The sequence below is a fragment of the Gavialis gangeticus genome, unplaced genomic scaffold (assembly GCF_001723915.1).
Source record: "Gavialis gangeticus isolate Ggan-Ray unplaced genomic scaffold, GavGan_comp1, whole genome shotgun sequence".
Lineage (NCBI taxonomy): Eukaryota > Metazoa > Chordata > Crocodylia > Gavialidae > Gavialis > Gavialis gangeticus.
The window spans coordinates 51,825,437-51,837,626 of NW_017728996.1; the positions used below are offsets into that span (position 1 = coordinate 51,825,437).

The 12,190-nt window shown below is 50.2% G+C and overlaps 1 protein-coding gene across 5 annotated transcripts in view; it reads right to left on the reverse strand.

Moving 5' to 3' along the window:
* PARP6 (poly(ADP-ribose) polymerase family member 6) overlaps window positions 1-12,190 on the reverse strand; it is a 47,302-nt gene that overhangs the window by 22,750 nt on the left and 12,362 nt on the right. For all 5 annotated transcript variants that reach the window (XR_002095224.1, XM_019504504.1, XM_019504503.1 and 2 more), the window contains exons 2-5: window positions 11,771-12,035; window positions 6,309-6,386; window positions 5,488-5,582; window positions 155-215 (exon numbers count right to left, since the gene is read on the reverse strand). Coding sequence is in view for 4 of the 5 variants with exons in the window: in XM_019504504.1 (XP_019360049.1) it covers window positions 155-215; window positions 5,488-5,582; window positions 6,309-6,386; window positions 11,771-11,773 (237 nt within the window). In the remaining variant the exon portion in view is untranslated. The remainder of the gene's footprint in view (window positions 1-154; window positions 216-5,487; window positions 5,583-6,308; window positions 6,387-11,770; window positions 12,036-12,190) is intronic.

Here is a 12,190-nt window from a genome sequence, read left to right on the forward strand (position 1 = left end):
CCCAGGGAAGACTGGCTTTCTGAGAGTGTGCAGGATAGCTTTGTAGGAGGGCTCTGCATCTTGCTATCAACCACTGGAAGCCAGGACACTGAAGAGCTTGCAAACAGAGAGGGCCCTGCACAATGCACACATGGAAATCTCCAGGACTACTCACATCCAGGAAGCTGATATTAACATGGAGGTCAATGTCCACATCATCAATGGTCCCATATTCTCTGCAAAGAGACACACAATAGGTGTAAGGGGGTTTGGATGTATGGAGTCATCACCATCGCACAAAGAATTTCTATAAGGTTCTTCCCATCATCCTAGGCCTGGTGGGCAGATTCAGTAGCCTTTGTCTAGTTACAGGTATCACACAAACCCATAATTAATGCAGTGGGAGGACACAGAACTACCCAAAGCACACATAGTAGCTATGTCATTCACCCACAGGTCACTTACAACCCTCAGCAACCCATGTAACACAAAAAACAGTGTTCCCACAGCACACCCACATCACCGTCCCTATATCACACACCTCAGCCACCATGCTGCACACACACCATGTTCCCACATCATGCACCCCCGCCACGTCACATGCACAGCAATGCCCTTTATGCATCAGACAAACCACAGCCTCCCATGCACACAACAGTGCCACCAGCATTATACTACAGTAGCTTATGAGACAGACACAACTGATTTGGCATGCGGAAAAAGTGTAGCATGCCCTTGCATAGAACAATAGCCAAATCTGCACCCTGAGCTGGAGACCAGCTTGAATCCAGCAGCATGAAATCCTGGCAGAAGAGACTGTCTCTCTGTCCCGTGTTTGTACAGTGCCTTGCACCAATGAGCCTTGCACCAACAGGTCCTTGACCAGTGCTTGTAGCTGCTAGTGCAAAACAACCAACCAACAATGGGAGTGGGTAACAGAGCACAGGGTGCTCTGTTACTAGCAGGGGCCTGAGCGGCAGCTAGGCAGCTTGCAGCTGCCTGCAATGCCAATTAGGCAGAGTAGCCTGATTGGGAGCAGCGCCCATCTGTGCTCTATAGGAGCTGAGCCCTGAACTGCAAAGAGGCAGCAGTTTGCTGCTGCAGCTGAAGGAACAACATCCTTGGAAGTAAGGGCTAGGGCTATGGGCAGGAGGAGGCCCCATGTTCCTGGGTATGACAGAAAACTGTGCCCTGCTGGGGACGGGTGGCCTGGTGGGACCGTCTGTGGTGGAACAGTTCCCCATAAATGCCAGGCAAGTTACAACCCCAGTGAAAGCAAGTATGGGTGCCTTCTAACCCCAGCCCCACATCCCTGGTGGGTGAGATCGATCAGGGGAGCCCAGACTCAGTGAGAGTACTGAGGTCAGTGGAGGGACCCGTGGCAGCTCCTGGACTCTGCAGTGGAGGTCTGAGGCTGCATATAGGAGCCAGTGTGAAACTCCATGGGGGTGGGGCCTTGAGCCTTGGGGAGCTATTAAGAAAGTGCCCAGGGCCAGGGATAAAGAGATTGCCCAAGGAGGGCTTGGGGACTGGGCTCGGAGCCCCAAGATTGTGTGTGTGTGGGTGGGGGGGGTTGGAGCACCAAGAGTGTGTGTGTGAAGAGAAAACCCAGTGCTAGCTAGCTGGAGGAAACATCAGCAAGACATGGGATATGATAAGAGGAGGTCAGAGTTGTATACATAGGCCTTTGTCATCAGGGCAGATAAATGGGCAGCCTCCCACCTGATTAACATCAAGGCTTGGCAGGCAAGGAGGCAGGCGGCTGGCCCCAAGACAAGTGGGTGAGCATATGTTTAGACCAGCCCTGGGACGCCCACTTGTTACAGAGTAGTAATAGAGCCCTCCTGGCCAGCCCTGCCCAGAGTAGGCAGGTGTATGGGCTCCTTCTTTCTACCTGTTATGGGGTATGTATGGCCCCATCCGAAGCACCCAGAATCCCCTGGGGCAAAGCTGCGTGTCTTGCAGTTGCAGTGCCCCACTGACCACCAGGCCAGGGAAAAGGTGGGTGAGAGGGAGGGATTGAACAGGAGTCTGTGCCCATGGGATTCAGTGACAAAAGACTGGGGCCTTCTCCCTGCCCTCCCTAACACATCAGGGAGGTTGGATTAGCCTACCCTCTAGAGTAACCTTGTGCCTGAGTTGGGAGTAATGTCTGCCTCCATGCTGTACCGCCGCACAGAGCATAGCACAACACAGCTCTCAGGTCTGGACTGTTTTGGGCAGGGCGGGAGGGGGCTCTGGGCCCTGCCACTGCTAAAATCACAGTATGCTCACTGCCATCTTCATCTCCTCCTCACTCAGGGGAGAAGTATCCCTTGCCCTACAAGTAAGCCTGCAAGCCTGGGATGAAACCTGGCCTGGGCCTCTTGCCCAGAGCAGTGGCACCTATGAGGATCTACCAGCTGCAAATCCATGGGCCCAGGTCCTATGGCAAAAACCGTTTGCCTCTTCCCAACTGCAGATGCTAAAACTGTCCAGGGCATCAAATTTCCACCTGCCATAGCTAACTGATGTTTCTACTTCACAATGCAGAAGAGTAGTTGGCATGCCCTGGGCTGCCCACAATTCCTCACAAATATGTTCCCTCCTTCCACTCTCCCCTTGCTTCTGATTTACAAAGATGCTGAATAAGATCCTGCTGCTCTTTTGCTGCAGCTATATTTAGGCAGGAGGGGAACGAGGAACTTATTGTAATAACCACAGAGCAGGGCTTGGGCGGTTCCACCTCTCCCTGGGCTCATGTCTGCTGTTGGTTCCTTTGGGTTCCTGTACCTCAGGATACTTCATCAGCTGGAAACGGGGGATCAACACTGTCTTAGTCCTTCACAGAGCATCAGAAAAAGTCTCCTGTATCCCAAGCCCAGTAGACCTGGCCTTGCCTTGATCATGCATTGGATATGTCTCTAGCACAGTCCAGAGGTCTGACTGCAGATCAAGTCAATATACTCAGGATTGTTTTAACCTAGCAGGCTTAGGAGCTGGCTAACAGGCTAATCACAGCAGGGCAGGAAACATCATTCCTGCCCTGGAACAATGAGTTGGAAACATCACAGCAGGGCTGTGAAACACCCACAGCAGGGCTGGAAACATTGTTCCTGCCCAAGTTAAGTGCTCAGTGTCTGTCACAGTTATCCTGCTACTGGTACTTGAGTCTACACAATATGCAGCCACACCTCTGGATTGCAGAGCACAGAGACCCTTGGGGTTTGGACAGATGACCTGTTTATATCAGTGTAACCAGCCTGCACTCCAGTAAAGGCTGTAAACAAGGAGCAGATGGACAATATAAACCAGTGATTCTCAGCCAGGATCCCATGACATCCTGGGGTGCCTTGAAAGTCTTTCAAAGGTTCTGTGGGGTGCTGCACAATGTTAGGACTGTTAGGTGAAACATGGTTCGCAAGATACACCCAGAGATTTCAAATAGGAATCCATAATGTTGAAAACTTTCTGGCTTGTTGTGGTCTTTCCGAGTTCTTTGCAACAGAAGAATTGTGATTGTTCTATTTTTTTCTGTAGTCAAATATGAATGAAGGGCGCCTCAAATCTATAGAGGAGTGCCCTGAGTCTAAAAAGGTTGAAAACCACTGATATAAACCACTACAGCTGTGTAAGTTGAAACTGCTGTAGAATCGCTCCAGGAAAAAAAACAAAGGTAAAATTGCAATGGTGTTGGTGGCATCTGTCTGCTTCTATTCTGAAGTAGCTGTTTGCTCAGGCCAAACAGGTTTCTCATAGAGGATATGTGCTCCTCTCAGGGATGGTGCTACACTTTGATCTCCTGCTGGAGCAGACCCCTGAGTCCTGAGAACACTGGATCCACGAGGACAAGACTGACATTGTGCAGGGCAAGTGATGGCGATTCAGACCCCTTGCACAGAGTAGACCACACTGTGGGTCTACAGCTTAGTTGGGCAGGGGTTCACAGCATCCAGTGAAGATCAAACCAGCCTCCTCTCCCCAAGCCCATGCACCAGGGTAGCCTGTGAGGATGAGCTGCAGGCCCTCATTTACAGCTGGACACCTCTGCTGCAGTCACAGGCTCTGGATAAGCTAACAGGAGAGGAGGATACCTAACCTAAACCCTGCCTCCCCATTACTGGGGAAGGCTCTCTGGAGGGACTGTGACTATGCTAACAAACAGACTCTGCTCCTGGTAAAATGTAGCTGTCCCCATCTCCCCTGGCCACTGCCCTTCCCCTGACACGAAATACATCTGCTGGAGCTTCCTGAAAGGCAGAGGCAGGGGCAGATCTAGGGTAGGTGCAGTGGTGCAGTTGTGTGCCCTCTGTTTCCTGCGTCACCCAAACTTTAAAACCACCTACCTGGGAGGGGCAGCAGCATTTCTATCCAGGCTGTTCTGAGAATCAACTGGTTTATTATCCCTTCCCTGATTCCTGCTAATCTCTCTCCACTCCATAGGTGTTAATGACCGTCTCTCCTTTTCAATGGTCTTTGATGTTCCACTATTCAAACTATCCTTTCTTCTTCAATCTTGCTATCTGTTATCCAACCTTGGTACTGTCTCTCTTCTATTTCACAGCCCTGCAGACTGTTTTTAGCTCTAGCTAAAACCTTAATGCAGGTGTGGCAAGAATAACTCAGATGGGAATGTGACTGACAGGGAAGTTTTGCAGGTAGTCTCAAGGTGCTCAAAACTAGATTTTGTTTTATGAATCTGAATAAGAGATGTACATTTAACTGTAATGACTGCAGGACTAATGAGGTAATATCTTTTGACAATTTGGGCTATCTTTTGCCTAGTGTGTTGTGTTTTGTTTAACTTTATATATATAATCCAGCAAATTAGTGCACATTCCAATAGTTGTTTTTCCTTTGATCCTAAACTAAATAATATCATGCTAGCCTCCTAGCATATTAGTAAAGCATATAGTTTCTCTTTAGCTGGAAAATATATGTGCTGTGTTATATGTGATATTGTCCCACATCATCTGCACGCCACTTTTCAAAATCCTAGATCTGTTTATGGGCAGAGAGGCCTTCCCTGGCACAGCTCTGCCTGTCCACTGCAGTTTCCAGTCAGCCCCACAGATGTTTTTCCAGTGCACCTGGGAGACCAGTTTTCACAGCCCAGACCTGCTGCTTGGTGGGGACAGTGCATGACACATCTCCAGCAGCAGCCACACTCTCTGAAGATCCCCATGTCCCCAGTCTGTCTACTGGACCCACAGAAAAGAAATACCTCCCATCTGTGACTCTCTTCCTTCTAAGCAGAGAGGGGCTGGCACCTCACCCCATACCTTAGCAGCCCAGACAAAGTGCAGATCCAAACACAACCCAGACCTCTCCCTGCTCCTAACAATGCTGCATCGATACCCTGCACTGCCGCAGAACTACTATGAGATGCAGAGATGTGCACCTCGGAGCATATAAACTGTCCCCTGCCGGCCACCTCTAATCTGTGCACTCTCAGAGCAGCCAACAGCACAGGAACGAGAGAAGCAGCCAGCTCGGGAAGTCCAGGAGGCAGGAGGCGGCAATACCCACCTGACAGACACCGAGTTCTCGCTGTAGATCTCCTTCACGGCCTCAATGTCGGCATCCAGCTGCGGGTGTCGGTACAGGTCTGCCGCACATGTCCCCTGCAAGCACAGCACCCAAGCTGGTGACGGGAGGGGAATGTGCACCCACAGCCGGCAGTGGCTGCAGCCAGCAAAAGGGGGACTCAGCCAGGCCTTTTCCAGATACTTGCCCTCAGGCGAAGCCAGGGACTGGGACAGGGGCTGCAGAGCAGGACCAAAGTGCATCTGCTGAGGCCTGGAGCTTGGACAGCAGAGGGTAGAATCAGATGGCAATGGGAGAGGCTGTCTGACCTGAGGGGCACCCCAGCACCTACCTCTCAGCAACACCATGAGACTAACCTCTCACAGGTACCAACATCATTGGAACAGAGAGTGAGAGAAAGGAAGAATACTGCCATGTGCCCTGTTAGTGGAGCAGCCGGGCTGAGGGCCCAGCAGGGGATGCTGAGATGCTACTGAAACACTTGGGAAGAGATCTAAGTAAACAGCATCTTCCCCCAGAGCTCTCCAGCTCCTCCCAGCATTGTTTCCAGGGCTCTGTCCTGATTCAGGCACATGTTAGCACAGTTTCATGAGCAAAGTGGACTGATGGACCATGCCCTTCCCACTACTGCTCTTGGAAATCACCGCGCTGTTACCATCCAGTGCCTTTCCCAGGCTCAGACCAGAGATCTCCATGCACTATCCTGACAGGCACAGTACTAAACCTTATGCCAGCCAGAGTCTTTGGGCCAAGGAGGTGTCAGCTGCGGACGCACGCTGGGGGATAAGCACATGCCTCCTTACCTGGACTCCATACAGGAATTCTTCAGATTCATTGTCCCCATCCGAATCATCATCCGTCCAGTACTGGCCTTTGATGTCCTGAAAGAAGGGGCCAGTATTAGCATTGACAAGGCACAGAAGAAGCAGCAAGGCCTAGAGTCACTTCAGCTGTACCCAGTTTCGCATAGCAGCCATCAAAGAAGCAACTCAGACTAGAAGAGTTTAGCATGGGCAAGGACTGTGCAGAGGGGACCCAAGCATGTGCCTTCATCACCATGTCTGTGTGGTCTTTGTTGCCAGTGTCTCCAAGTGCCTCATCATTTATCCTCTGCCTCTCCTCACCGCCCATACTCTCCCTTTGTTGCAAATGTGGGAATCTGAAGCTAAGCGAGGTGACATGACTTGTCTGAGACCCTTGCAAGCCTACAGCTGAATTGGGAACTGAGCAAAGGTCTCCAGAATGTGAATTAGATCTTGTCTGACCAACCTGATCTCCTTCTATGACCAAGTGATGCATCACCTGGACAAAGGAGAAGAGATGGATATCATATTCTTGGACTTCAAGAAAGCCTTTGACCTGATGTCCCATGATGTCCTCATGGAAAAATTGGGGAATTACCACCTAGACAATTTCACAGTCTGATGGCTGGGGAACTGGCTCCATTGACAGACCCAGAGAGTGATAGCTGATGGAAGCAAATGAACTTGGCACACTGTAACCAATGGCATCCACCGGGCTCCATTCTTGGACCTGTACTCTTCAGTGTGTTTAGAAATGATCTGGACTCAGGTGTTACAAGCAGACGGGCTAAGTTTGCTGATGACACCAAACTATGGGGAAGTGCAGCCACCCCAGAGGATAGGCTAGCAATCCAAGGTGACCTCGACAGGCTTACAAGGTGGGCAGATCAAAACCTCGTGGCATTCAACGCTGAGAAAATGCAAAGTGCTCCATCTTGGGAGAAAGAACCCACACCGCACTTATAGGCTCCACAGTGCTACACCAGCTAGCACTGCATCCAAAAAAGACTTGGGGGCTCATGAATGATTGCCCACAAGATGAACATGAGCCACTAATGTGACACTGCACTCAGCAAAGCAAACAAAACTCTGGCCTGCATCTTCCGATGCATCTCAAACAAAACCTGGGAAATCATCCTCCCACTTTATTCGGCCTTGGTCTGACCACAGCTGGAGTACTGTGTCCAGTTCTGGGCTCCGCAACTCAGAAAGGATGTGGAGAAGCTCAAGAGAGTCCAGAGGAGAGCCACGCGAATGGTTAGAGGACAAGAGGGCAAGCCTTACAAGGAGAGGCTGAGAGACATGGCACTCCTCAGCCTGGAGAAGCATAGGCTGAGGGGTGACTTGCTGGCAGCCTATAAGTACATAAGGGGTGTGCACCAGGAACTGGGAGAATGACTGTTCACCAGGGCACCCCATGGGAAGACTAGGTCCAACGGTCACAAACTCTTGGAAGACCGTTTTAGGCTGGACATAAGGAAAAAATTCTTTACTGTCCGAGTCCCCAGGGCCTAGAATAGAGTCCCCCCAGAGGTGGTGCAGACACCTCCTCTGGTTTCCTTTAAGAAATACTTGGATGCCTATCCTGCTGGGATCATTTGACCCCTGCTGACTGCCTACCCTTTGGGCAGAGGGCTGGACCCAATGATTTTGCGAGATCCCTTCCAGCCCTAATGTCTATGAAATCTATGAATTTGGTGCTCTGACCACTGGACCCTTCTTCCAGGCAAGCTCTGGGACTTGTTCTACAGTGATCTGGCTGGCACACTTAAGGGACAAAAGTAAGCACAGCCAGTGCCAAAGGCAGGAGAAGACCTACAGAATTCATTACACTGCCACATTCGTGCTTCCCCAGTAAACACATGTCCAGTCAAGGAAGCACCCAGATGAAGAAAGGCTTGTGGAAACATGCCTTGTTTTCCATAAAGAGAGAAAAGGAGCTTTCCTTAGTTTTGCCTTAGCAGTATCAGATATGTCCCTGGGCTGGAGGTCATGCATGTAGGAATCAGAGACATGATTAGATTAACTACAAGGAGATACTGAACCTTTAACAAAAAGAGCATTTTTCCCCCTTGTGTATTGACATTTGATAACTCAAATGCAATCAGTGCTAACTAAGCCCTCTACCCCCACATTTATATACCAGGCATTTGCTCCTAATTTCATGTAACTGAACACGCATTAATCTTGTGCTGTTCTAGCTTTTACACTTTGCTGTCACCTCCTGATCCATTGTAAATTGTCCCATAGACACCAGGCTCTCCATTCACTACTGTCGGGGTTAGCACCCAGGCCACTGGCAGCTACCAAGCTCACTCAGTGGAAGACTGGCTCTAGGGAAACATTTGATGTATTTTTAGTTTCCTTCGATGCAATTGGTCTGCTGGATATAAGGAGCAAGCATCTTATTTGATCAGGCAAATGCTCCTCTGACCACCTCTGCTTGAAAATGAACCCTGATAAATAAGATTTTCAAAAGCACCTAAGTCCCTTAGGACCCAAAGCCACAGTGAAAAGTAGTGAGACTTCTAAGTCACCTATGTGTATTTGAAAATATTGCTTGCTGTCTGGGTTATCAGAAACCCACTAGTCCTCCATGGAGTCTTTTTGGCAAAAGAAGGAAAGAGGTAGTAAGCTGTGTTAGTCAGAAGGCAGGGTAGATATGCACCTTTATAGACTAACTAAATAAGGTATATAAATGAGCACAAGCTTTTGTAGGCTGAAATTCACTTCATCAGATGCTGAAAAGCAGAAAAACCAAACTTTATCTTTTAAAGTAGCAAAAACAAGCAGAGAAAAATTCTTGTGGGGAAAAAACACCCTTTGAGGGTGTCTGGATGCATCAGACATGAGCCAGACCAAGCCAGGCACAAACTACATTTTACAAGGAGCTGGAGCAGGTCTCTGCTGAAGAAACTAATGAAACTAATGCCCTTTTTCCCCACCTCATGTATGTGCAGCAATGACAACCCCTCCCAGCTTCTATTACAGTCTATTGAGGCTGTAAGTTCTACAGACTGTAAAATGTACAGCTCCTAGCACCATGGAGCCCTTCCTTCTGTTGCGGTGAGGGCAGGGGGGATCTCTAGATGCAATCAATCAAAAGTTTATTATAATTGATGATAGAATAATTGTTAATAAGCCAGCATGGATTATCACTAGCAGTCAACAACATGGATGCATTAAGGACAAATCACACTACACCAATTTGATTTCCTTCTTTGCTAGGGTAACCAGTTTGGTGGATGAGGGAAATGCGATGGACATAATGCACCTGGACTTTAGTAAGGCTTGTGGCATAGTCCCACATGACATCCTTGGAAGTTAACTAAAAATAAAAAATGAGGCTAGAGAGAATTCCTATTAGGCAAATGCATAATTGGTTGAATATCCACAAGCCAAAAGTAACTAGAAATGGATCAATGTCAGAATGGCAGGAGGTCTCAAGTGGGCCATCACAGTGGTCTATTCTGGGTCTGATGCTATTTAACATTTGTATTAATGGCTTGGATGCAGAACTGAAGCGTTTCCTAATCAAGTTTGCAAATGGTACAAAACTGGGAGGAGATGCAGACAATTTGGAGGACAAGATCAGACGTGAAAAGGAGACTGATAAATTAGAGAACTAGGCTAGAGACAACAAAATGAAATTCAGCCAAGACAGATGTACGATGCTACACTAAGGGAAAAAACCCAACTGCACAAACACAGAATTGGGGATAACAGGTTAGGCAGTGACATAGCTGAGAAGGATCTGGGGGCTATGGCCGATCAGTGTCATAATGATGTGGCCAGGCTCCCAAAGCAGCTGCCATGCACGGGGGTAGCAGCAGCTTGCAGCTACTGCCTCACCACTGGCACAATCATGCAGCGGCAGTGGCAACCATTTTTTAACACCCGCTCCCTGAGCTGGCACCTGGGATGGCCTCTGGTCACCCCACACTGGTTAAGCCACTGCTGTGGATAACAAACACAACGTACATCAGGAGGGCAAAGCTGCCACAAAAAACACAAATGCAAGTTTGGGCTGTGTTCAGCAAAGCATTGTATGGAAGACAGGGGAGGTGTCACTGTACGCAGTGCTGGCCAGGCCCCCGCTGGACTACCCCGTGCAGTTCTGGGCACCCCATTATCAGAAGGATGAGGAGAAACTGGAGAGGATCCAAAAGTGAGCAACAAAAGATAAGAACATAAGAACTGCCATTTACTGGGTCAGACTATAGGTCCATCTTGCCAGCTCTCCTTGTCATAGTGGCAAAGTGTGGATGCTGAAAGGGAGAGTGAACAGGATACAGCTCAGGTTTTTTCCACAGTTCCTCTCTCGCTTGCAGCCGCCAGCATTTAAAGTCGAGGAAGTTCTGATTTGGAGGCTGTGCCCCAAACTCCCGTGCCCAATAGCTGCTAATGCCGCTTTTCTCCAAGACTGTGTCCAATCCTTTTTTTAACAAAGGAGTTGGCACGCGAACCATACGAGGACCGACTGAGAGCACTCGGGATGTTCTGTTTGGAGAAAAGGAGATTAAGGTGGGAGGGACATGGGAAAAGTTTCCAAATACTGGAAAGGCTGCCATAAAGGAGAAAAAGAGCAACTGTCCCCCCCTCAGAGCCAAGATCATGGGGGGAGAGCCAAAATCCTCGTACGCCACAAGCCACAGAGAGCAGGATTAGGCCCGTAATGGACCATGTTTCTGGCCATCGGTGTTAGGAAGCCCCATCTAAATGCTCTGCGATGTTTGCGGGCACCTCTTCATTGCCATACGGTCTTACTGTCCTCCCATCTATGCCCTGTTTCTTCAGGGAGGACAGGCTCACAGAAGATAAAGGCAAGGTTTGGAGAAAGGAAAGGGAGAAGGAGGAAAGAAAGGGATGAGCGAGAGACAAGCAAAAGCCTGCAAAGGAGGAAGGACGTGAGTCTGTTCTGCTGTGGTGCAAAGAAAGTGCTCTGAATGGGAAATGGAAAAGAGACTAGAAGCGAGACAAGAAAAACAGCGCTGGAAGGGGTTGTGAGGCTAGCGTGACAGACGGACACTCAGACAAACGGGTAGATAGGCATGTACAGGAAATGTAAGACACACCCAAATGGCCAGCCGTGCCCCGGCTGTCTCCGGAGCAGTCGGCCTGATGCCTTGACCCAACCGGCTTCTCTCGGGGGCCTCCCGGTCTCCCGGCCTGGCATCCGAGGGCTTCACCCACACCGTCACCTCTGCACCAGGCACCCTGCGTTCAGCCCCAGCCAGCCCCTCCTCGCCCCGCCAGCCGGCCCGCACTGCGGGGCCAGGGTGGTTGATCCCACCACAGGGGCAGCCCCGTTAGCCTCCAGGATGCTTTAAGACCCTCCCTCCCCCCAACACACACACACATGCAAGCCCCTGGCTTCTCCCCGGGGATCATTTTCCAGCCAGGCCAAGACTCACGCCCTCAGCCCATCTCCTGCCAGATGCCCTCTGCCAAGCCATCCTCACCATTTGCTTAGTGGTTTACAGGCACTCCTCTGACAGGGCTAGGCCTCTCCCCTCCATGCTACCAGCCAGCCTGGAAACAGGGAGACAGACATCCAGGCAGCTTCGGGCCGTGACGTCAGGGCTGAGAGCCGGCCCGGCCCGGAGAGTATCTTCTGCTGTCTCCCAGGCAACCGAGTCACTGTCCTCTAAAAGGCAGACAGCATCCCGGTTACGTCAGCACCGTGCAGCGGGGGGCTCATTGGCTGGCTGGGAGAGCTGCCTTGTCCTGCAAGGGAAACACAGGCACTCTTTTGTATCTAAAGCAGCGAGTAAACACAGCATACGAGGCACAAGTACATTGCAACCCCCCAGCAGCGCTGCAGCCTCCGGGGCTCTTCCACCAGGAAGCAACTTGGCCCACTGATTATCCCTTCACCCCAC